This window comes from Schistocerca nitens, chromosome 3 (assembly GCF_023898315.1).
Source record: "Schistocerca nitens isolate TAMUIC-IGC-003100 chromosome 3, iqSchNite1.1, whole genome shotgun sequence".
In the NCBI taxonomy this organism is placed as follows: Eukaryota; Metazoa; Arthropoda; class Insecta; order Orthoptera; family Acrididae; genus Schistocerca; species Schistocerca nitens.
Window position 1 is genome coordinate 653241064 of NC_064616.1, and position 27533 is coordinate 653268596.

At 38.8% G+C, this 27533-nt stretch overlaps 1 protein-coding gene across 1 annotated transcript in view; it reads left to right on the forward strand.

Moving 5' to 3' along the window:
• Nucleotides 1-27533, forward strand: part of LOC126248619 (intermembrane lipid transfer protein VPS13A-like) — a 764418-nt gene that overhangs the window by 664223 nt on the left and 72662 nt on the right. Inside the window, exon 59 of the mRNA XM_049949782.1 lies at nucleotides 13631-13751. Within this exon, the coding sequence (XP_049805739.1) occupies nucleotides 13631-13751 (121 nt within the window). The remainder of the gene's footprint in view (nucleotides 1-13630; nucleotides 13752-27533) is intronic.

A 27533-nucleotide genomic window follows, 5' to 3' on the forward strand; every position in this document is an offset into this window, starting at 1 on the left:
AATTAAGAGCCATTGCAAAGGATATGGTTCATTTGTTCCAGTCCAGGGTGATATTGGGTGACAAAATGGGTGTTCCTTTGTAGCTGATTCTTGGGGGTGGTGGGAAGATTGGGCGTGTGTAAAGATATGGCAGTGGAAATCTGTTTGTGAGCTAGGTTTGGGGGGTATCATTGTCTGTGGAGGCCTTTGTGAGACCTTCAGCATACTGGGTATGGGAGTTCCTGTCATTACAAATACATTTTCCACAGGTTGCTAGGCTCTGTGGGAGGAATCTTTTGGTGTGGAAGGAATGGCAGCTGTCGAAATGCTGGTACTGTTGGTGATTAGTGGTTTTTATGTGGATAAAGGTGTGGGTGGAACTGTCAGTGAAGTGGAAGTCAACATCCGGGAAGGTGGTGCATTGTGTAGAGGAGGACCAGATGAAGCAGATGGAGGAAAGGTGTTCAGGTTGTGAAAGAATGTGGGTAGTGTTTCTTGGCCCTGAGTCCAGGTAATGAAGATATCACCAGTGAACATGAACCAGAGTAGGGATTCAGACTTTTGGCAGGTTAGGAAAGTTTCCTCTAGATGGCCCATAAATGGGTTGACATAGGAGGGTGTTTTGTGGATGCCCTTGCCTGTGCTGTAGTTTTGTTTGTAAACCTTCCATTCAAAGGAAAAGTAGTTGTGGGTCAGGATATAGTTGGTAAGATGTATAAGGAATGAGGTTGTGGGTTTGGAGTCTGAAGGTCATTGGGACACGCAGTGTTTGATACCAGTAAGGTCACTGGCATGAGGAACGTTGATGTATATAGTAGATGCATAAACAGTGATTAATAGGGATCTGGATGGTGAAGGTTTGAGGTGGTGGAAAGTCAGTGAAGGAAATGGTTAGTGCCTTTGATGTTGGATGTTAGGTTTTGGGAAATTGTTTGGATGTGTTGGTCAACAAGAGCAGAAATTCTTTCAATAGGAACACAATAGTCAGCTATAATGGGGCCTCCAAGATTGTTGGGATGGTGGATTTTGGGAAGCATGTGGAAGTGTTTGTTTTGGGTGTTGTTGGGGTGAAGATGGAGATGGAGTCAGGTGAGAGATTCTGGGAAGTTTATATAGATTTCAGTAAGGATTGGAGGTTATGTTGGATTTCTGGAATGGGATCCCTCTGGCAGAGCTTGTAGGTGGAGTTGGACAGGCATTTGCCAGAGGACTTCAATCAGACAGTCACTGTGGCTCATCACAACAGTGGGGGAGCCCTTTCCTGCAAGGAGGATGATTAGGTCTGGATTCATTTTCAGGTTTTGTATGGCTGTATTTCCTTCTGACAAAAGCTTAGTGTTCTTATGAAGGGACATGTCGAGGGATGGTGTGGCCAAGTTGGAGGTAAGTAATTTGTGAAAGGTGACTACAGAGTAGCTACATGGGAGGGAGGGTCACAGTTGCATGGTGTTATGAACTGGGAGATTCAAGGTTCAGTGTTGGGATCAGGTGGGCTTTGGTTGGAGGGATTGTTGGGGAAGAAGTGTTTCCACTGTAGGGATCGGTAGAAGGAGAGTAGGTATTTGACAAGTCCAGTATGGTTAAATTTGCAGGTGTGGCTGAGGAATTAGGACTCTGGATAGGACTCACAATTCTGTGGGACTTGGTATTTTGTGGAGAGGTTAATAACAGGGTTTTTGGTTTGCTTAGGTTCTGTTGGAAGGGAGCTTTGTAGGATGTGGTAAATTGAAGAGGTCTGCTATGAAGTGTCTGGGTGCTATGTGGGGTTGACAAGGAGGTTCACTGTGAGAAGAATGGGTGTTGATGCGTAATAGTGCCCCAGTGTAGGAGCAGGATGTCACCATGTTAGATAATATTGCCCCAAGGCAGGAGTAGGATGTCAGCAGGTTGGACAATTTATGGAAGTAGTGACTGGAATGCTCCTCAAACCCCTGCAGTGCAAGGGTTTCCATTTAGGAGGCATTGTGTGTGTAATGAGGATTGCACAGTAACAGTATCTTGTGGGGGGAGCAGAGGTGGTTCAGGGAAGCCTGTGCCATGGAGAGCTGTTTTTCCAGTATCAGGTTCATGAGAGCTAAGGACTGATGGATTCTGAAAAGTTAAAGGTCATTGTCAAATGAGGGGTGGAATCCATGGAAGGAGATTTTTGTGGTCATATTTTAGAGTGGGGTGAGGGGGGAGGGGGAATTCCACAGTTTGGACAGCAAATGAGCGACTGCTAGAAAACAAATGAGGGAATCCTATCCTAGATCCTTCCCATCCCTCCCAAAGCAGTGGTCCATTACACACCCAACCTACACAACATCCAAGTCCATCCCCATGCCACTACCACTCCCAACCCCATACCACAGGCATCATATCACTGTGGCAGACCAGTGTGCAAGAACTATCCGCTCAAACCACCCAGCACCTGAACCTCTACTCAAGTTACAGTTTTATCTTACACCATTAGAGGCCAAGTCACATCTGAAAGCAGCCATATCATATACCAACTTTGCTTCAAACACTGCAGAGCCTTTTATGTTCATCTGACTCCCAACCAGCTGTCCATCAGGATCAATGACCACTGCCAAACTGCTGTCGAGAACAAGGTTGACCATCCGGTGGCACAACATTTGGCTAAGCACAACATGCTCAGTTTCAATGCTTGCTTCACAACCCAAAGCACCTGCATCCTTCTCTCCACCACCAGCTTCTCTGAAATGCACAGATTGGAGTTATTCTTGCAACTCATCTTCTGCTCTCATAATCATTCTGGCCTTACTCTGAGGTAAGCCACAGTCTCTGAACCCTTCACCCAACAATTTTGTCTTTCCTCACCCTGTCACTCCCTCCCAGTTCGTGTCCCCACATTTCCTTCAGTATGTGCTGCTTCCCACTGGCCACTACAACCATATCTGTCATCCCCCCCCCCCCCACACACACACACACAAACACAACACACATTCCTAGCCAGCAAACTGGCCTCCCTCTTAGATGCTAGCCACCAACCATCAGTCCCTCTGCCACCCCCTCTCTACACATTGCACCCAGCAGTACCCTTTCCACAACCAGCCCATCTGCCACAAAATAACATTGTAAATCTCAGTCTAGGTGGCACTGTGTAGGGGCATAGGCATGTGTATGTATGAGGGTGAGAGTGTATGTATGTTTGTACTCAATATTGTCGAAGGATAACTATGAAAAGTAGCAAGTTTTCCTTCTTTTGTGTGCGTCTATCAACAACCCAACACTTCTGGTTTCTAGTGACAGGTCTCCTTTAATCCTAAAGTATTTACATTCTACCAGAACTTTTCTACTACATTTATTTGTTTGTTTTCTATTTTCATGGCAAAATATACACTGTTTTAGCACAATCACTGTTATGGTGTACCTTTAATTATTTTCTGGTTTCCACAATTAAATTAGATTTTAAACATGTTTACCTACTTCACTTTTGCAGAATCTCTATTTTGTATAGGTGGGAGAATAATTCTAAACAATGTTAAAGTATTTGAGGTGTGAGTTACTCTTTGGCTTTTGCCACACAATATGACATTCAGCTGATGATGTGTCAGTAAGATTTTAAGTGGTAATACTTGACCTGATTTTCATTTGCATTTGGGTAATAGTTACCAAAGTGTGAGAAAGTAAAGTATGTTCTTTAGAGTCAGTTGTAGAAGTTGTTATCAATTTTCCAGGTGCAGGCTTTGTTTCAGAATCATTAGCAGAACACTGTTTTTGCATTATTATGTTTCTGGCATGTTGTCTTTGTGCCAGTTGTGTGACTATCATACTAGTGAAAAGCCCTGGGAAAGTAAATTATAGATTATATAATTTGTTTGCCTTGTCACTGACAGAAAGTTTGACATAAAATACAACAAGAGAATTATTTTGAAGTTGATGCTTAGATTAGTATCACCATTTGCCCTTCTATACTCACAATATTATATATAGTTAGTGGCAGATTTTTTTCCAGTTCGCTCTGCCAGCCTATTTGTATTAATGTCAATAATAATAAAATGTGTTCACCACAACTTTGACTTCCCTGACTGACACTAACTTTTACATTCCTACCATTTATTATGTAGCATATGATGCTGTATTTCAGCAAATACAGAAGTTTTGTGCAATACAGTAAGAAGAGATGCTCTAATTTTTTGATATTAAACTGTAATAAAAGTTTTTGGCAATTCAAATACTTGTAGAGCCTGACATTTGTTGAGGAAGTTGGAGAAGAATCCTTGTAGCCATTTTGTCCATGTATATTACAAGCTAAATAAATACAGTATTCTGATTTCAGCTAGTTTTCCTAGTTTCAGGAATCTTGACTCCTGTAGTTAGTTCACTGTTTGTAAAAAGAGAGGAACAGAAATAGTTTTCTTCCAGCTGTACACTGATTTCTTAGAGAACTTCTTTTACTTGCTTGATGTATATCAACTTGCTTGATGTATATCAACTGGCACAACTAATGATAAGAACTGTGGAAAAGACCATTTGTGTTGATATCTTTTCAAGTATGATAAATAGATCATAAGATTCATGGTGGTAGATAAAGTATTATGTTAATATGAATTGTGAATGGTAGAGAAGAAGCAGAGTCATTGTGTGAGTATAGTAATTATCAGTCAAATGGAATGAGATAGGGAAATATGTTTTATGAGTAAGATTTGCTGTTCTGAGAGATATTAGAGTTGGGAAGGGGTGTAGTATTTCAGAAACTGGTTAGTTTAGAGAACAGGAGATCCCTGCTGTAGGGGGAGGATCAATGGTAGGTTGGATATGATTGTAAGGACAAATGTTTGGACAGGTTACATGGTCTGAGAATTTTTGTTGGTTGAAATTGCACTGGGAAAGAATTTAGAGACTCTGCAAGTGTTGAATTGGTGGAATGTGTTCATATACTTGTGGCAGGTTAGAAGAGTTGGTGACAATGGGCAAAACAAAATTGTATTTGGATGAAAAGTTTATAGAAGGTATTGAAAGTTAACAGCTGTATGATGTAGCAGGAAGAGAATGGAATTAACCTGTGTGAGTGAAGGATCTAGGGAGGCAGGGTATGGTAAAGGGAGAGAGTAGGATTTGTCTGAGAAACATTTTTGTATTACCAGTTGTGAACTGGCTGCATTTGTGATCTGAAGTCTTTGGAGCAAAAGCTGCAAAAGATACAGTTTATAAGTCTGCTCTGTGTTTGACCAGATCTTTCTTAAGGAGTGAATTGTTAGATAATGAAGTGAATTTATACCATGGCTTTCTAGTAGGTTTGGTAGAGGCTAAGGAATATAGCATATCAGCATGTAACTCGATTAAAATTTACACCCATCATAACAGAAATCTGTGTGATACAATACATACTTGGCACATTATGCTGAAGAAAGAAAGGGAAGTTTCACTCAGTATTACTATAAGTTCAGTAAAAAAATAAAATAAAAAAGATTCTTAAGATTTTGATTTAAACCAATAGTCATGCAGGCATCTCACACATCAGTTGGTCAGATGTCATGATTAATGTCATAGAAAATCACATTAGGAGTCGGGTATACAAGTATCACTGTTGGTACAGGAGACTTTAGAGGAAAGTGACATTATTGGGTGTAATTGAGATGTGCATTACAGAAAAAGTAGTGTATCAATGAAAATAATCAAACTGTCATGATGTAGAGCATGCTCTGCAACAGGGTATTGTGTGTTGGCAATATGCAACCTTTGTCCATGCCTGTTCATCCTAACTGATAACTTGGTGATAGCCACACCAATGCAGAACGCCAAACAGTGTTCACATAACTGTTGATATATGACATGTGTCATTTAACAGGTAGCTTTCCCTTGGATAGTTTATCTTTTGTGAGTTACTGGGCTGGCATATGTGGTAGATGTACAAGTCTTGCAGCAGGAGCAGTCAGAGGGATAAGAGCCATGGACTAGGAAAGTGGGTGCAGAAGTAGCATAGGCTCTGAAACTTACCTGGCAGATTAAAACTGTGCCAGACTGAGACTCGAACTCGGGACCGTTGCATGAGTCATGCTTGGGTAGCTCAGATGGTAGAGCACTTGCTCGCAATAGGCATAGGCCCCGAGTTCGAGTCTCAGTCCTACACACAGTTTTAATCTGCCAGGAAAGTTTCATATCAGCACACACTCCACTGCAGAGTGAAAATCTCATTCTGGAAACATCCCCCAGGCTGTGGCTAAGCCATGTCTCTGCAATATCTTTTCTTTCAGGAGTGCTAGCCCTACTAGGTTTGCAGGAGAGCTTCTGTAAAGTTTGGAAGGTAGGAGACGAGGTACTGGCGGAAGTAAAGCTGTGAGGACGGGGCGGGAGTCATGCTTGGGTAGCTCAGATGGTAGAGCACTTGCCCGTGAAAGGCAAAGGTCCCAAGTTCGAGTCTCAGTCCTGCACACAGTTTTAATCTGCCAGGAAAGTTTCATATCAGCGCACACTCCACTGCAGAGTGAAAATATCATTCTGGGAACATAGGCTCTGGCCAGTGTATTCGGAGATTGGAGAGTGGGGTGGGGGGGGGGGGGGGTAACAAAAAGCTATTAGAAGTGTGCTGGGCAAAATCTCAGACAGAATGGATCTTATTTCAGGGCATGCTTTTAAGAAGTTGTAACTTTGTCAGAGTAGCTGATTAATATATTCAAGAGCAGGATAATACTGAGTGATGAGAGGTGCATTTGAACTAGGTTGGTTGGGTAATTATGTCCAGTGAAAGCTGACATTAGAAAGGTGATGTACTCCTGTATGTAGTCTGCAGCTGGACAAATACCAAGGCTGTACAGGAGGGATTGTTTAACATGGAAAGATTGAGAACTGTCAAAATGCTAAGAGATTCCAAAACTTTTAACAGGTCAACATCACCATGAGTCCATAGGCAAAGATGTCACCAATGTATCTAAACCAAACCAGGGGCTAAAGCCTTATGGATCCCAGAAAGGCTTCCTCCAAGTGACGCATGAAAACATTGACATAGGAAGGAGCCATCCTGGCTCCCATGCCTGTGTCCCTGATCTCTTTGTATGTCTGCTCTCCAAAAGTAAAGTTGATGTTGGTAAGTATAAAGTTGATTAAGGTGAGCACAAAGGACATCATCGGTTTGGAAACAGGCAAGCATTGTGTGAAGTAATGTTCAGCACCAGAAATACCATGAACATGGAGGATGTTGGTAAATAGGGATGTGGGTTCATTGGTCTTATTCTAAATCCCATTCACTTAAAACCTACTAACAAACATCAGTAGTTACGTTTTGACAGTTGCCATCTTTTCTATGTCAAACAAGCCCCCCAATGCAGCTTTGGTATTTGTTCAGATGCAGACTCTTTACACCAGTACACCACCATTCTCACACCAGCCTTCACAGGACATGATTTCCCCACCAGTCTAGCTCAAAATCAGATTGTCTGGGCCATCACAGCCAATCTTGGTACTGCTGATCCATCCAAAAAATAACTTAAGAATACAACATACGAGTACACCTCTCATCACTCAGTATTATCCTGATCTTGAATGTATTTATTTTAATCAGCTACTTCAACATGGCTATACCTTCCTAAAAACTTGTCCTGAAATGAGATCCATTCTGTCTGACATCATTTTGCCCACCAACCTAGAAGAGCTTCTTGTTGCCCCGCCCCTCCTCCCCCCATCTCAATCACTGAACACACAGACCAGAGCTTATGTTCCTCATACACCCACTTCCCTATCCCATGCCTCCTATGCCTCAAACAGTCCCCACTGCAAGTCTTCCCTTTGCACCCATCTACCACCATCCATACCAGCCCTGTAACTCACAAAACACATACTATCAAAGGGAAAGCCACATGTGAACTGACACATCTTGTGTATCAGCAGTTATGTAAACACTGTTTGGCTATCTACAGTGGTAGGACTAACACTAAGTCATTAGCTAGGATGAATGGGAATGGATAAAGGGTAGCATGCTTGCAATACACAATATTCTGTTGCAGAGCATGCTTTACAGCATGACAGTTGTGACGTCAGTGCCTGTTTCACCACACGTGCCATCTGGATTCTTCCCACAGACACCATTTTCTCAGAACACCATAGATGGGAACTGGTGTCACAACATGTCTTTTTATTCTCATCACCCACCTGGCCTTTATTTATGTTAATTATTTTCTCTAATGTTCTTGTTATCAGCATTTATTCTCAGAAGCAATTCCTTTGTTAGTTCCTTTTAGGTTGCCTTTTATTTTCTGACCTGTCTATTTTTCCCCACCCCCACCTCTACCACAGACAATGCACTTAGCTTTCTATTCTTATTAACTCTTGCACAGTGTTTGGTCAGTTATCACTGTCTTGCTTATTACCCTACCTTCCACCTTTAGGCTCTCAGGTTTTCAAATCTTGTCTACTGCCATCCCCAACAATCAGTCTTTCCTTCTCACCCCATCTAGTAAGTCTCCACTGACCTTGGATCCTGAGCTTTTTTCTTAACTCTCCCTATTTCCTAAACCTTGCCAGCCCTTTTCTTTCATCCCTTGTCCTCCCCCTTTAACCATTCTGCCAGACGAAGGAGCCACTGTCCTCAAAAGCCTGCATATTTGTTGATCATTTATGTCTGTTTTCTCCTGCTACAGCTTGGTCAGTAGATTGTTTTGTCTACCCAATTATATTACATTTTCAGAAAACATAATGTATGAGTCACACAGCATGTCAGGGAGGTGTTCTAATCCTTATTGCTTTTGCCAGGAGATTAAATGAAGTAAAATACACCATCTGACTAAGATTTGGAAATCAAACAATATTATTGTTATTAATGTCATTCAACATGTTCTCTATATGGTGAGTAACAATCTATGGTTTTTAAGATTTGGAATCATTTTATGCAGAGTCAATCTGATGATAAAGGATTCCTTGAGTCGCATTTGTTGCATTAAGCCACTTGACAGATGCAAGACAAATGAAACTGAAACATGAACTACAAACATAAATATATAGCTGAAGCAGATCACTCTATTCCTAGTGTCCATTACCAGCAACAAGAGCATGGGAGCCAGCAGACTAAAGTGGACAGAGGAGAGGAAGCTTGCTCACAGCCAGAAAATGGCAGCTTTCTGGGCTAAGAAGAAATGGAAGGTCCTTGTAAAGAGTCAAAACAAGCCCCATGTTCCTAATTAGGCTCAAATGAAATGAGGAAGAAAATTTGTTAGAATTGGACTTGACTCTTGGGAAATACTGAATTAGGCAGATTACAGACAAAATTAGGTTAGAGAAAATGTGCACTTCCAACGAAGTGGAAGATTGACAGAAACATAGAAAACTTGACAGAGATTGTGATGTTTGGAAACCAAGGTTGCTTTGTTTGATGTTAGGGAGACATAATAATTGGCATCAGCAGGGACAGGTCAGCTTTGTTATTCAGAGTCACCTGTCAAGGAACACACCACAGGATAAGAGAGAAATAAATTAGGGAATGACACAAACAGATGAGATTTTAAAATCTGTGAAGTCATAAGTGGTTAAAATGTGTGGCAATTGAATGTCCGTAATCCTGAAAATGACATGGAGGAAAATATGTTATTATAATAGGTACAGGACTTTGCTGTTTCTGTTGTTACCCAAACAAAAACCATTCGTGGTAGTGTAACTGAGTGATATGAAAATCAGATCACAGTTAACAAGCTGAAATAATTACTGGAACATCAGTGGTGGATCATGGACCTAAATTCTGGGGTGGCCAGGAAACATATTGGAAAATCCAATTTCCTTCCCTTTTAATGTAAGCACATCTAGCATTCCCAATGACCACCACCACCATTACTAGTAGGAAAATTATAATTACTGTTGCTACTACTACTGCTAATACTAGTACGACTATCACTACCACCACCACTGCTAATAATAATGACAATCACTGTTATTTATGAACGAACTGGTAGAGCAGGAGTTTGACTGTTATTTGTTGTAGAGCAAGTTAACTTGATGATACTTCTTGTTCGTGAATCTTGTCATGATATCGTCATACCATATATCCCGGCTTTCAACTATTCTCAATACTGGTTTTAATGTGAGGTAAGGGCTAATAGGTGATCCTGGGCCATAGTGTCCTTAAATAAGTTTTTATGCATTTTAGCCAAGAAAAACTTCTTTCCACTGCAGCACTTGTTGCAGAAATAGTAGCAATTAGAGAAAATAGTTTGGGAATTTGGTCCATTTCATTCTCAATCATTCTTTTGATAATGTTTCTGAATCTGACAGAGTGTAATGTTTATTTATGCTGGGTAGAAAGCACAGTCTCCAGTTCTATGTGCAACTGCAAGCAACTGAAGGATGCGTCAGATATTTTTACATTACATTACGTTTTTATTGGTCCTTTTTATCATTTGTTGTACAAGGTATACAATATGATATTGGACAAGTCATTGTGATTTACAGTACATGTTTTTAAATCATACAAGAATATTTACATTGATTTAGGCTTAATATTATCACAACTGAAGGTTCAGCTTCCATACATTATATTTAACCTTGGCAATAAATTTTTATGTTTTGAGATATTCATCTATACTATAATAACATTTTTGCAATAAATATTTATGGACAGCAGCTTTAAATTTTGAAGTATCTTTTATTGTTTTAATGTTTGTAAGTAGCTTATTGTATAGTCTGTTTCCTGTTTTCAGTGGTCCATTCTGTTTTAGTGTTGTGTGTGCATGTTGAACATGTATGTCCTGCTTTCTCCTTGTGTTATACAGGTGGATACTCTGGTTGGTTGATACAAGATTGTTGCTATTTTCTAAGATTTTCCTTACGAATATGATTACTTGTAAAATGTACAGACATGGTAGTAGAAGGATATGTAGTTTCTTGAATAAGGGCTCACATGAGCTTCTTGATGCAGCATTTTCTATTGCTCTTACATTTCTCTTTTGGCATATAAAACAACTTTTGCTTGTAGATGCGTTTCCCCAAAAGATTATGCCGTTTAATATTGACTCCACACCATATACAGGGAAATGATGACCATAACTGGTGAACTGAGTAGTATAAAGTAATGTAATGAAGAACAGTTTCTTACAATATGAAAATCTTGTATCCAGTAGTGTTACAATATTATCAAAAATCTCGAAGTACACTTATTTGTATTTTGACATCAGTGGATTGCCAATGTATTCATCTGTCATTTCAGCTCTAGTCTCAGAAGCTACAGTTTGCGAATTAGTCAAATGTTTCATGGGATTTAAAACATCAGTCAATTTATCTTCATTTACTAAGTTTTTCTTGTAAGCTTTGCATTCTGGGACAATATTGTTCCATAAATGTGCTTCACTGTTGTTGTTTTTTTCTGAAGAATGTTGAAAAGCAGTTCAGTCTTTAAAAATATGCTTGGAAAAACAGAGAGAAGGAAATGAAGTCAGACTCTAGGAGTCTAGTTTTGAAACCACAGGCTATTCTTGTAGTCATCGCACTGAAGTTAGGATTGTCAATTATTTCATTTAAAACCTCAATGTGTCCCAGATGGTTTTTGTGAATGGCAGATATAATTCTAGCATTACTGTTCCATCTCATTTCACTGTTTGAAGAAATACATTTACCAGCAATACTGTTGAGAACTGCTGTGCGTTTGGAAGACCAGTGGAAGAAAGCAGGAATATACTGAAGTGTGGAGAAAAATTCCTTAATGGTTTTATACAGGAACAGCTCTCCTGCAAAACTAAATCCAAACACTGTACAAAACAGTGCATAAAAAGAGCTTGTGGGACAATTTCAATGACCTCAGCTTACATGCCATTTAATTCTGTAGCCAGAACAGAAGCACCATCATATGTTCTTTATATCATAATTCTGAAACATGTTACTCAGCACAGTCGATGAAGCAGCAGCAGTTCTGGTTTCACTAAGATCATGAAGACCAAGAAAATATTCTTGAGTATCACTATTTGAGTCCACTAGTCTCACAACAATAGAGCATTGTGATTTGTATGAAAGGTGTGTAGTTTTGCCCACAATGCAGGCATAAAATGAAGTTCTGTCAATACTTGAATCTACATGAACACAAATCTCCTCATTTATACATTCCATCAGTTTGTTCTGTATAGTTTTCAAAAATCCCTGCAAATACCTCATTTTCTTCCAGCATGCTTTCAAATCTTCATTTATGTTTAGCACAAATTTAAAAATGGGTCTGAACATTTGGGGATTCAGGGAATTTTCTGTCTCATCATGATGTCTGAAAGGTAACTCCTGCTTATGCAGAATATGTGCACCAATATTGGACATCCTCTCTTCAAACTTTCCTCATTCAGTTTCACATCTCCTTCAAAATGACAGCTCCTACAAGGAGGTAATCATGTCTAATACATAAAACTGTTACATCAGTACTTGTACCTGATTGCATTTCATTTATGTCCACCACACATGGTTCAACTACTGCACATGGGGCAACTAATGTTAAGAAAAACATAGAGATACGGCACCACAACTACTGGCTTCCCATGCCACAGAAACACAAAGTGACACAGCTGTGATACTGTGCACACGAAAGACATGGGGTTACCACAGCAACCAAGCATTTACAGGCAGTTTGGCAAGTGCCTGGCCTCCTCATCATATGCTTCACGCCTCCGTGTGCCTTAGTTTACAATTAAGGTTTCGCACTTTGACTTGCTCTAACGTCTTTCGTGATCACTAACAAAAGTGCATTAAGGTTCACTGTACAAATAATTATTGCTGCTAGTACTACCTCTTCTACCACAGAAAAGAGAGGAGGCCCGGCCTCACTTGCCTCCTCTGATCAACTGGCACTGTATAACATGCAGCTGAGTATTTTGTCCATCTTCAGCAACTGTGCCTGACTGTAATGAAATAATAAGCAACCAGTTGCAAATAGGAAATTTATTTTCTTGACTGGTTTTGGGCACTTATTACCCTTCTTCAGAAGGTAATGCCTGTCGCATTATTTGCAAGTGTCTATAATAAAATGCATACAGTACAATGCCACAGTCCTAGGACCATATCAAGAGTTCATGATTATTTGACCACTTATAATGGTCTGCAACCTAAGTAGTTTTTATTATCAATAATCAGTATTTATGCTATGTTTGTTATGGTATTAGGACCATGGCATTGTGATGTATGCACTTTATTATTGATACACACAAAAAATGCAACAAGCGTAACCTTCTCAAGAAGGACACTAAGTGCCTCAAACTGGTCAAGGAATTAAATTTCTTATACACAACTGGTTGCTTATTATTTCATTATTAACATGCAGTTGCGTAGTGGATTAAAGTGAACACTGCAAATTCAAGAGGAATGGTCATAACATTTTCTAATCAACATGTTGCAGGGATGTGATTGCACTGTAAAGAAAGAGCTATATCAAGGATTCAAGATTATTTGACCATTTACAATGGTCTGCAACCTAAGCAGGTTTCGTGATTAATAAGCAGTACTTATGATATGTTCATTATATAACTTAGCAGCATTTCTAATGAGCAAATAATTTGTAGGAATACATTCAGTAACAAAAAGTAGATGAGCAAAATAGCAGTGATTGTAAAATATTCAATACAAACTGTGATAAATTCTCTTACAAAACTATGAACTGAATAAATTATGATCATATGAAAGTGATTTTCAGCTTTGCATTCCTTTTGTTCTCAACAGACTAACTTTTTCATAGTTTGGATTCCTTTTCTAATTACAGAAAAGAAAAGTTTGTCTGCAACATTGCAGTGATATGCCAGAGATGCTGATATTGACAGCAAATTCTTTCATAATGGGAGTGACATTAGGAATGTCTGGAGTTGTTGTGAAACCACTTACTGGTAAGCTTGTGTCTTGATATAAAAGTAGTTAAAATGAAACCTAAAATAAATAGTAGTTTTAAATTGTAATGACAGTTTCCAATGTATTAAATTTCATGTAAATAAATGTGCATACTAAAGTTTCTGCATTTATGAATGAGAAGAGAGTCATGATATGTTCTTGTCTAATCACAGTAGCCATATTTTATATTAGTGCACATTAAGATACATTTAAAATCCACAGTCTCCTGTGCTACTGATTAATTTTTATGACTTCTTGGTTGCTAGGCTTTCTATAATTTGACAATAGTCGTATCAGTCATTGTAGTGTCATCTTCTCAATCACTATCTCAGTTACTGAATGACTTCAGAGGAACTTGTTCTTATAATACAGTATAACACCACATACTCACGAACAGTCAAAATAGAGAAGTATACTAGAGGAGACTACTATTATTCTCAAAGGCTGTGTGCTATATGGAGAAATTGTGTTTATTAGTTTATCACACCACTACTGGATGAATCAGCTTTGGAATTCATTTTCAAGTCAACTCATATATACTCATAATTATAAATACACATCATAAGTAATTCAGTATATTAGATGTGTTCATTTTTCTTTTTTTCTCTGAGCAGAAACATATGCCAAAACCATAATTCACATATCTAGTTGTGAACAAATGTCTCACTTGCCAAATTGAAGCATGTATGTTCTGTTTTTTGCTGATAAACACAACTGATTTTGTACATCCACATATAATGTTACATAATTCATATTCTATGTAACCCGTGGAGCTGGGTCTGGGATGTGGAAATAAGTCAAGAATGTACATTTTACATCAGTGGAAGAATAGAATGACTTAATTTCATGACATATTATAGTACAGTTTATGGGTTATTAAAATACAGTACTTACACAAATAAGAACACATACTGAATAGAATATTTAGAATACAGTGGAATATTTATTCATCTTTGAACATGTTTACATGTAATTGGTGTCATCATATGTTTTATAGTTACAGCAATACAGTTATTTTACAATTATCCTTGCCTAATTATGTTGCAAGGAGGCTTTTGCATAAGCAACTACTTCAGAAAAGTATATTGTAACACAAATTGATCACTTTTTGCAAACCAAATACAGAGAGGAGGAGTTGCCATATATGTTAAAATCTATCATAGTGTGATAAATTTGGAAACTAAAAAATTTTGTGTAGAGCAACATATAGAAGCATGTGTGTGTGAGCTTAAACTAAATAATGGCATGTTTATAATTGTAGCCATGTATTTGGAAATTGGGAAATTTTCAAATATTTTTGAAAAACTTTGATTCTTTGTTATGCTGTCTGTCAGACAGAGGGAAGCAAATTATTGTTTGTGGGGGCTTCAACAGAAAGCTTGACCTTGAAGTATTGCTTGGTTCTTTCAGTTTTATGTCAGTTTCTGATTTTCCTATTTGGGTTCCACAGGAAAGCAGCACACTTATAGATAATGTGTTCATAGACCCATATAAATTTAATCAAATAAAAACTTTTGCTGTCTGATCATGATACACAGCTAGTTACAGTATATGACATAGCTGCATACAGTAATGTTAAACAGTCCTCCAAAATAATGCGTTCAGTTAATGATTTAACAATTGAAAATTTTATGGATAGCTTGCAAGAGTTAGACTGGGATGAGGTGTACAGGGAACCTGATGCTAATTTAAAATTTAACTTATTTCATGATACCTTTGTGGGTATATTTGAAAACAGTTTTCCTAAGAAAACAGTGAAATATAATTGTAAGAAACCATGTAAAAAGCCATGGCTTACTAAAGGGATAAAAATATCTTGTACACAGAAAAGGGAAATGTATGCTATAGCTAGGAGGAATAATGATCCCGAAGCAGTGAAACATTATAAAAATCTACTGCACTATATTAAGAAAATTTATTAAAAAGTCTAGAAGTATATGCATTGTGTCTGAGGTTACCACGTCTAATAATAAAATTAAAACAATTTGGAATATTGTTAAAAAGGAAACAGGACGACCAAGAGCACAGGAAGACCATATTTCTACCAAACTCAATGAAAAGTTTGTTAACAAGGAGTCAGATGTAGAAAACATTTCTAATAATCATTTTTAAGTGTTGTAGACAAAATAGGATCCATCTATACATTATAAAATGGAAGGCAGTATATGGAAGAGGCAATACTTATGCACTTTGATAAAACTGAAATTCAACCCACCTCTCCTACTGAAATTAGGCAAATAATAAATTCATTCACAAGTAAAAGTTCACATGGAATTGATGGCATTTCCAAAAGAGTACTAAAAGCTTGTTCCCAACAAATAATTAGGATTCTCAGCCACATATGTAGTAGCACACTGAAACAGGGCATTTTTCCAGATAGACTGAAATACACTACTGTTAAACCACTGCATAAAAAAGGGGATAGGTCTGATGCTAACAATTATTGCCCAGTCTCACTTCTGACAGCTTTATCCAAAATTCTCAATAATGCTATGTATTCAAGAGTAGCAGCATGTATTTGTAAAAATGATGTACTAACAAAATATCAGTTTGGTTTTCAGAATGGTTTTTCAACAGAAAATGCCATATATGCTTTCACTGATCAAATATTAAATGCATTGAATAACTGAACATCACCCATTGGGATATTTTGTGATCTCTCAAAGGCTTTTGATTGTGTGAATTATGAAATTCAAGCTTAAGTATTGTGGTATGAGTGGGACAGTGCTCAAATGCTTTAATTCATATCTAAGTGGAAGAATGCAAAAATCGGCAGAGTCCTCTAGCTGGGGAGGTATCAGGAATGGTCTCCCTTATTGTTCTTAATATATATTAATGACTTGCTACTCTATATTCATGAAGATGCTAAGCTAGTTCTTTTTTGCTGATAATATGAGTATAGTAATCACACCCAGCAAACAAGAATCAGCTGAGGAAATTGTAAATAACATCTTTCAGAAAATTATTAAGTGGTTCTCAGCAAATGGACTCTCACTAAATTTTGAGAAGGCACAGTTTATACAATTCTGTACAGTTAATGACATAACACCATTGATAAATATAGACTATGAACAGAAATCTGTGGCGAAGGCAGTATATTCAAAATTTCTGGGTATGTGCATTAGTGAGAAATTGAACTGGAAGAAACACATTGATGATTTGTTGAAATAGTTAGGTTCAGCTACTTATGCTATTATGGTTATTGCAAATTTTAGTGATAAACATATCAGTAAATGAGCCTACTATGCCTATTTTCATTCACTGTTTTCATATGACATCATATTTTGGGGCAAGTTGTCATTGAGAGAGAAAGTATTCATTGCACAAAAGCATGTAATCAGAATAATAGCTGGAGTCCACCCAAGCTCACATTGCAGACATTTATTTAAGGAACTTGGGACATTCACAGTACCTTCACAATACATATATTCACTTATGAAAATTGTTATTAATAACCCATCCCAGTTTAAAAATAACAGTGAAGTGCACAGCTACAACACTAGCAGAAAGGATGATCTTCATTATTCTGGATTAAATCTCACTTTGGCACAGAAAAGAGTGAATTATGCCACCACAAAAGTAGCTTCATAAAATATTACAATTTATAATTCAGTATAGTCTCATCTCAAAACTCCAAACCGTCTATTACACATTCTTCCAATTATTTCACTGTATAGAAGGCATTGCTTTTTACCCACTTTGTTATTACACTTTTGAATTTATTCAGGGGCACTGAGTAGGCATGTTTAAGTAGTTCATTAAAATGTTTGACACCAAGATATTTATAGTTATTGTGGATCTTTGTTAGCCTGGCATGAGGCTTGTCAATTGCATGTCTTTGTCTAGTGTTAAGATGGTGTATTGACATCCTGAGGTCAGAATTATCCAGGTTTTCTTTCGTGTATATTAGGTACCTATAAATATATAAACTAGGTACTGTCATAATATTCATTACCTTGAAGTAGTGCCTACATGAGTCTTGTGGTGTGAGTACCGCAATGCATCTGATGGACTATTGTTGCTATTTAAATACTGTCTTAGAACCAGGTGAGTTTGCCTGTAGCAAAATTCCATATGTCACAAGGGAATTCAAGAAAGCAGTGTATGCATAGAGAAGCAGATTTTCACTTACACGGCCTCTCAACTTACACAGCAGATAAATCACACATGTGATCCAGAGCATAACTTATATGTATGTGTATCCCAGCTCAAACTTTGATCAATATGGAATCCAAGAAGCCTATTTTTGTGTTTTTATGGCTGTTGAGTATGTCAATTATGTTTTAGTTCATGTGTGTAAAGTTCAAAATAGCAGTTGTTTTGAATGGTTTCAGGTGCACAATTACAGTTATTAATATGATCTGTCACTTAAGAGTAGCTTCCAAAGGTCATCTGGCCAGTGGTGGTATAATAAATGCTGGTTTTGCAAACAGAGTATAGACTTGGCAGGAAAGGACATTATATTTCAATACTTGACAAATTTCTGATTGCTGTGTAACTAACATGTGGAAACAAGTTATAATGGTGAGCTGCACCATCCACTATCTTATGTCACTGATGCCTCATTATAGCATTATAAATGCAACACACAATTACTTAACTACCACTTTCAACATGCAGAGAATGTTGGAAGCTTAATCTGTCTCATTCGTGACAGCATCTAGGATATACTCAGCAGAGCTAAGAAGAGATCTTCATAATGAAGAATTATCTTACATATGTGGAATGTTAGTTGTAACATTCTGGCACAATTCAGCAGCGACTGTAAAGTTCAGGGTGTTTCTGTATGTATGTGTCTCTGATGGGATGTTGAAAGCAAGTAATGGGTGCACATTGTCTGTCAATAAAATTCATATCATTCATTTTTAAGAAATGTTGCTATATAGGGGAGAGTGTAGTACCTAGGAACACATGATGTCTTTTGCTCAGATTTTAGAATCATATGTAGGAATGCGCACTAGAGACTGCAATAAGCAGTTTCACCCATTTTCTACTGGTCTTTTTTTGTTGTTAGACATGAGGTTGTATCGTACGCTGCATTTGTAACTATTTTTCATTGTACACATTTAAGTGCTGTATTATACATTAAGGCTATTAGGAATATATTGCAAATTTTTCAGATACATAATTTTATGGTAAATAAAATGCTGTATATTTTTTCAAGTATTTATATGACATGCGGACAGTTAAGCCCTGCTTCATTCGTTGTTCACCATCTTGTATCTTGAAACAGAGTGACTTAATACATGGGGCATGTGATATTTGCAAGTTAACTAAGTTTCTTCAATAGCTTAAGAGTGTTACCGGCCTTGAAAATAGAAATGTGTGTTTGTTTCCAATAGCTTCTATTTCAAAATGTATTAAACTTGTAACTGTTTTTTGATAATACTTGTGATCAATTTGATTTCACTTTCCAGTATTTGGTGTGTAGCAGAATAATAATGTAAGAGACAGATGATTAAATACAGTATTGAGAAGATTTTTTCAATTTCACTGCCTTTAAATTTCAGTAGAATATTTTTTCTAGGCACATAACCATGTTGTACATTGGAACATGTTTTCACATTTGGAAAAATGTTAATTTTCTGGAGTAAGTTTGGAATTTCAGAAAACACTCCAGACATAAAAAGTGAATGCCATCATGTAAGAATGAAATATGAAAATATATAAAACTTCTATTACAGGGCTGGCTAGAGGTGAAAATCTGTAAAATGTACCAAGGTACAAGACTCTCCCCTGTATATGGGGTCTCATTTGAAGGAAAATTACAGGTTAATGTCCAGAAGACATAATTCTCACTAGAGATGGCATTTCCATTACATTACTCATAAATGTGCCTGTACCAGGATATACAACAACACCCATAAAATGTATAATACTGGCAATAGAGATTAATTTACTCATGTATTTTTGACACACTTACTGTGTCATTAGAGAGTACCAACATTTCCTGCAATTAATTAGTCAATCTAATGTTTTAGCATGAGTATCTAACTGTGGTTTCACATACCAGTGCTAATCTCTATACCCTGTGATGTGTGATGAATAGCACTGTATTTCTGAGTAGTGTTTTCTGTACTCCATAATGAGGGGAGGAATCAGGATAGTGCAGCTGCTGATATGACTGAATCATTGCACTGTATCTCATATTTCTCATGTTACAATCATAGCTCAAAAAATGTGGTTGTGTTTGATACTTGAATCTAACAGAAATGATTTTACATACATTGAGGAAATCATGCTACAACTGTGATGTGATCCATGAAAATCCCAGAAGCTGTGTTACTTGATAGCTGGGAAAACTGGAGAAACAAGACATTACAGTAACATAAAACAAACTCTTCATACAGGAAAATGTAGCAGTTCCTTCTAGTTCCCAACCACAGTAATCATCACTCAAACAACCATTATAAAAGCTAATAAATCTAAGCATTATTCTGCACCAAACTGTTCCATTCACCAAGAGCAATATCTCAGACATGACTGTTGTCTCAAAGTCTGTTGCTGTTTGTGTAATCTCCTGTATCTTTTATGAGATTTCATCTCTCAAAACTTTAAATAATGCAAAGAATTAAATTATGAGCCACGATTTAAGCAAATACCAACAGATAATGTTGTGGAGAAGATTAATGGTAGTATGAATTATTAAAGAATACTGATCTTGAATTGAGTGTTTCTGGGGAAAATGGAGAAACAAGAGACTACAGTTTCTGTAACATGATTTTACATACGTTGAGGAAATCATGCTATAACATCATTCCAGATGTCAGTGAATTTATATTAATATAAATGTTTGACATTACATGGCACAGTTTATTCCTCATTATTGTAATTTGATTGCAACAAACACTGTGAACTGTGCTACATTTTATGTTTTCATTATATGCAAGTGTTACTTCCCTCATATTTCATCATTTTATTTTGTATTAATGTTCATATGATGGCAGTTCTCCAACATTTATTATTGCAACTACAATTAAAATGAGCAATTACAGTTAAATTTAATTTCTCATTGCATTATTTCTGAGAACTTGCATTACTTTGTCAGTAAACATGGATGTAGAAGCGGACACACACAGACAGGCAGAGGTGTAGCAAATAATAAGTTATATGTTGAGCTGAAATGGAGGATAAGATATTAGTATTATGCGTTACATAGCTCTGGAAGTAAGTATATATATATATATATATATATATATATATATATATATATATATATATATATATATATATATATATATATATATATATAAAAAAAACAAAGATGATGTGACTTACCAAATGAAAGTGCTGGCAGGTCGACAGACACACAAACAAACACAAACATACACACAAAATTCAAGCTTTCGCAACAAACTGTTGCCTCATCAGGAAAGAGGGAAGGAGAGGGAAAGACGAAAGGATGTGGGTTTTAAGGGAGAGGGTAAGGAGTCATTCCAATCCCGGGAGCGGAAAGACCTACCTTAGGGGGAAAAAAGGACGGGTATACACTCGCACACACACACATATCCATCCACACATATACAGACACAAGCAGACGTATTTAAAGACAAAGAGTTTGGGCAGAGATGTCAGTCGAGGCAGAAGTGCAGAGGCAAAGATGTTGTTGAATGACAGGTGAGGTATGAGTGGCGGCAACTTGAAATTAGCGGAGATTGAGGCCTGGTGGATAACGGGAAGAGAGGATATATTGAAGAGCAAGTTCCCATCTCCGGAGTTCGGATAGGTTGGTGTTAGTGGGAAGTATCCAGATAACCCGAACGGTGTAACACTGTGCCAAGATGTGCTGGCCATGCACCAAGGCATGTTTAGCCACAGGGTGATCGTCATTACCAACAAACACTGTCTGCCTGTGTCCATTCATGCGAATGGACAGTTTGTTGCTGGTCATTCCCACATAGAATGCGTCACAGTGTAGGCAGGTCAGTTGGTAGATCACGTGGGTGCTTTCACACGTGGCTCTGCCTTTGATCGTGTACACCCTCCAGGTTACAGGACTGGAGTAGGTGGTGGTGGGAGGGTGCATGGGACAGGTTTTACACCGGGGGCAGTTACAAGGGTAGGAGCCAGAGGGTAGGGAAGGTGGTTTGGGGATTTCATAGGGATGAACTAAGAGGTTACGAAGGTCCACCTAACCTTCGTAACCTCTTAGTTCATCCCTATGAAATCCCCAAACCACCTTCCCTACCCTCTGGCTCCTAGCCTTGTAACTGCCCCCGGTGTAAAACCTGTCCCATGCACCCTCCCACCACCACCTACTCCAGTCCTGTAACCCGGAGGGTGTACACGATCAAAGGCAGAGCCACGTGTGAAAGCACCCACGTGATCTACCAACTGACCTGCCTACACTGTGACGCATTCTATGTGGGAATGACCAGCAACAAACTGTCTATTCGCATGAATGGACACAGACAGACAGTGTTTGTTGGTAATGAGGATCACCCTGTGGCTAAACATGCCTTGGTGCACGGCCAGCACATCTTGGCACAGTGTTACACCGTCCGGGTTATCTGGATACTTCCCACTAACACCAACCTATCCGAACTCCGGAGATGGGAACTTGCTCTTCAATATATCCTCTCTTCCCGTTATCCACCAGGCCTCAATCTCTGCTAATTTCAAGTTGCCGCCACTCATACCTCACCTGTCATTCAACAACATCTTTGCCTCTGCACTTCTGCCTCGACTGACATCTCTGCCCAAACTCTTTGTCTTTAAATATGTCTGCTTGTGTCTGTATATGTGTGGATGGATATGTGTGTGTGTGCGAGTGTATACCCGTCCTTTTTTCCCCCTAAGGTAAGTCTTTCCGCTCCCGGGATTGGAATGACTCCTTACCCTCTCCCTTAAAACCCACATCCTTTCGTCTTTCCCTCTCCTTCCCTCTTTCCTGATGAGGCAACAGTTTGTTGCGAAAGCTTGAATTTTGTGTGTATGTTTGTGTTTGTTTGTGTGTCTGTCGACCTGCCAGCACTTTCATTTGGTAAGTCACATCATCTTTGTTTTTAGATATATTTTTCCTATGTGGAATGTTTCCCTCTATTATATATATATATATATATATATATATATATATATATATATATATATATATATTGGAAATGGAAAAAAGAACACATTGACACCGGTGTGTCAGACCCACCATACTTGCTCCGGACACTGCGAGAGGGCTGTACAAGCAATGATCACACGCACGGCACAGCGGACACACCAGGAACCGCGGTGTTGGCCGTTGAATGGCGCTAGCTGCGCAGCATTTGTGCACCGCCGCCGTCAGTGTCAGCCAGTTTGCCGTGGCATACGGAGCTCCATCGCAGTCTTTAACACTGGTAGCATGCCGCGACAGCGTGGACGTGAACCGCGTGTGCAGTTGACGGACTTTGAGCGAGGGCATATAGTGGGCATGCGGGAGGCCGGGTGGACGTACCGCCGAATTGCTCAACACGTGGGGCGTGAGGTCTCCACAGTACATCGATGTTGTCGCCTGTGGTCAGCGGAAGGTGCACGTGCCCGTCGACCTGGGACCGGACTGTAGCGACGCACGGATGCACGCCAAGACCGTAGGATCCTACGCAGTGCCGTAGGGCACCGCACCGCCACTTCCCAGCAAATTAGGGACACTGTTGCTCCTGGGGTATCGGCGAGGACCATTCGCAACCGTCTCCATGAAGCTGGGCTACGGTCCTGCACACCGTTAGGCCGTCTTCTGCTCACGCCCCAACATCGTGCAGCCCGCCTCCAGTGGTGTCGCAACAGGCGTGAATGGAGGGACGAATGGAGACGTGTCGTCTTCAGCGATGAGAGTCGCTTCTGCCTTGGTGCCAATGATGGTCGTATGCGTGTTTGGCGCCGTGCAGGTGAGCGCCACAATCAGGACTGCATACGACCGAGGCACACAGGGCCAACACCCGGCATCATGGTGTGGGGAGCGATCTCCTACACTGGCCGTACACCACTGGTGATCGTCGAGGGGACACTGAATAGTGCACGGTACATCCAAACCGTCATCGAACCCATCGTTCTACCATTCCTAGACCGGCAAGGGAACTTGCTGTTCCAACAGGACAATGCACGTCCGCATGTATCCCGTGCCACCCAACGTGCTCTAGAAGGTGTAAGTCAACTACCCTGGCCAGCAAGATCTCCGGATGTGTCCCCCATTGAGCATGTTTGGGACTGGATGAAGCGTCGTCTCACGCGGTCTGCACGTCCAGCACGAACGCTGGTCCAACTGAGGCGCCAGGTGGAAATGGCATGGCAAGCCGTTCCACAGGACTACATCCAGCATCTCTACGATCGTCTCCATGGGAGAATAGCACCCTGCATTGCTGTGAAAGGTGGATACACACTGTACTAGTGCCGACATTGTGCATGCTCTGTTGCCTGTGTCTATGTGCCTGTGGTTCTGTCAGTGTGATCATGTGATGTATCTGACCCCAGGAATGTGTCAATAAAGTTTCCCCTTCCTGGGACAATGAATTCACGGTGTTCTTATTTCAATTTCCAGGAGTGTATATATAAAAAGCGAGAGAGAGAGAGAGAGAGAGAGAAAGAGAGAGAGAGGAAAATATAGTGTTATGTGGAATGGTAGATGTTTTATTATTGTTATTATTATTTATTTGTGCTACATTTTTTTTTACCAAACCCCTACTCTGTGTTACATAAGCAGTCATTCAATAGAATGTATTGCTTGACAGATAACTTTTAATTAAATTTTTAAGTAAGTTTGTTTTAGCAATTTCATTAATCTCCTGTAGCAATTTATTGTCCAACTTCAGTCCTTGTCAGAAAATGTTGTTCTGAGTTTTATCTTTATAGGTTTGGAGCCAAGAATGATTTACAGTTCTGTGATGAGCTTAGCTGAGATTGATTGTTTTGTGCTCTAGAATTGAGAATAGTGGTGTTGCCTTGGCCTGGTAGCCACTTTGGGGACAGAGTACAATTATGTAAAATATACTTGAATATATTTTAAGTTATATGACAATCCATTGTCCCTAAATGAAAACAAGCCATGTCAAAAACAAATTATTAATATAGGTTTGAGATCAAATACACCCTGTGACAATCTGATGGAATAGTTTGTTATCTGCCATCATGTTTAGTGCAAACCGTGAAGTATGGAGGAGTTGGTGTTAAGGTATGATTTTCATTGTTAGGTTATGGTTCAAATGGCACTGAGCACTATGGGACTTAACATCTGTGGTCATCAGTCCCCTAGAACTTAGAACTACATAAACCTAACTAACGTAAGGACATCACAGACATCCTTGCCCGAGGCAGGATTCAAACCTGCGACCGTAGCGGTCACGCAGTCCCCGACTGAAGCACCTAGAACCGCTCAGCCACACCGGCCGGCATTAGGTTATGGTCACTGTATTTTGCTTAAGCAGATGCTTAATGCAGAAGGATATGAACACATTTTACTGCATTGTGTTCTGCATACTGTAGAGGAACAATTCAGAGTCAGTTACTGTATCAGCATGAGAATGCACCCAGTCATAAAGCAGCACCTGTGAGTTGAAGGTCAATAACATTCCTGAAATCAACTGGCCCACCCAGAGTCCCAAGCTGAACTCAATGGAACATCTCTGGGATGAATCAGAATGTTGACTCACTTCAGACCCCAGCATCCAACATCACTACATTCTCTGGTTTCAGTTCTTGAGGAAGAATGCCACAGACATTCAGACACGTCGCTGAAAGTGTCTCCAGGAGAGTTCAAGCTGTTATAAAGGTGAAGGGTGAACATAGCTCAAATTATGTCCACTAATACGTTCTCATACACTTTTAATCAGATAATATTCGATGTTAGCACTCGTTTCCTCTTTTTATAAATTCAACTTGAAAGACAACCTGAAAAAAATAGTTGAAATCTGGCAATTGTAGATGATCTGTGGTCAAAGTTCTAACACATTTTCAGTCATGTTATAGATAAAAATTATTCAGAGTAAGATGTTAAACACATTAAACAACTCCCTAGGTTTAATGTGAGAGTCTGCTGAAAAGTAATTCCTCCAAATTTTTATGTGAAAACTGTTGAAACTTTTAAAATAAAAAACATTATTGACATTCTACATTTTTATTCTTCACATCTACATATTCATTTCTCAATGTAAGTCACCCTGGTGATGAACATATTTTTTCCCAACTAGAGAGCATTTTGTTGATAGCAGCGCTGTAGAATATTTGACTTTGTTGACAGAGCTACAACCTCACCTCTAATTGCACCACTTCATCACTGTCAACGTGCAGTTTTCAAAGGTATACTTTAAGTTTTGGAAAAAAATTAAAATTGGAGGGGCCAAGTCAGGATTGTATGGAGGATGATTGATGACTGTGAATTCGAGGTGTCAGATTGTTGCAAATGTCATAGCACTCATGTGTAGAATTGAATTTCCATGCTAAAGGAGAGGGTGCTGCATGTATGGATAAACACTTCAGATTCACAACTTGATTACAGCACGCTGTTTCTCATGCACGGATATTGTCAGGTAACTCACCACCATGTTACATACTACAGTGGACATGAGGAATAAAGATGTAGAATGTTAATAATGTCTGTTTTATTTAAAAAGAAGTAAAAAGTTTTCACATACAAAATTTGGAAGCACTGCTTTTCTGCACTCCCTCATAGTAGGCCACTACTATTCATAGAATGTTGTGAAAAAGAGATGCCAAGGAAACTTTAAATGATACTGGCAAATCCTTTGGGATATACAAACAATGGGAGGATAAAAGGTAACAAATTACTGCTCAGTATTGACACTAGCACATAAACAAGACTGAACTCATGGAAAAGCTTTCATACATATATCATTTGTTGAAACTAACAGAATAAGAACTCACAAACACACAGTTAGATTGTCCAAGTATTGTGGCCAGACTGACCCAATTTGAACAGCAGCACTAAGAGAGTGCAGCTCTGTGTGTATGTGTGTGTGTGAGAGAGAGAGAGAGAGAGAAAGAGAGAGAGAGAGAGAGAGAGAGAGAGAGAGAGAGAGATGTATTAACCATCCAGTCTGTCGTAGATATTCTGATGTTTAGATGGAAGGCAAGAAGCAGAACTGTGGAATATTAAATTCTATATACATGGATACATGTTTGAGAATACTAGTACCAAATCACTGTATGAACCCCTCACAGTCACACAAATCGCTAATGATGTTGGAATAACACACCTAGTATTGAAAGATGGTTGAAACTACTAAAAATGAATGAGTCATCAGGCTCTTATGGAATCTCAATTACATTTTACCTTGAATGGAATTAATACCTTTCCTAGCTCATACTTGTCATAATCTTGCTTGATCTACTGAATGAGAAGACTATTTAAGTGTTGATGTTTAATTGTTAATTAGTTATTTGTACATTTCATGGATCACTGTGCAGTCCTGCAATGATATGGAATGAATCAGGTTTATAGTTACAGCACTGCTTCTCAGCAGAGAATAGCAACGTGCTGACCATTTACGTGATTTCTTCATTTTGTGCCAATCTTCATACATTCATTCAGTATCTCTCTGTCCCAATTTTAAAAATACATACACAGAAAATCATTCTACTATACATTCAGAAATTCTTCTATGAAGCAGGAGCTATCAACCAGATATGATTTGAATTTGTGTTGAAGTTATTATCCAGTAAATTCTCAATATTGCTCCATAGATGGTCAAAAATTTTTATGGCTGAATATCTGACTCCCTTTTGTGCCATAGCAAGTGTTAGTGATCAGTCCAAAGACTGGTTTGAGGCAGCTCTCCACACAAGTTTATAGTGTGCAG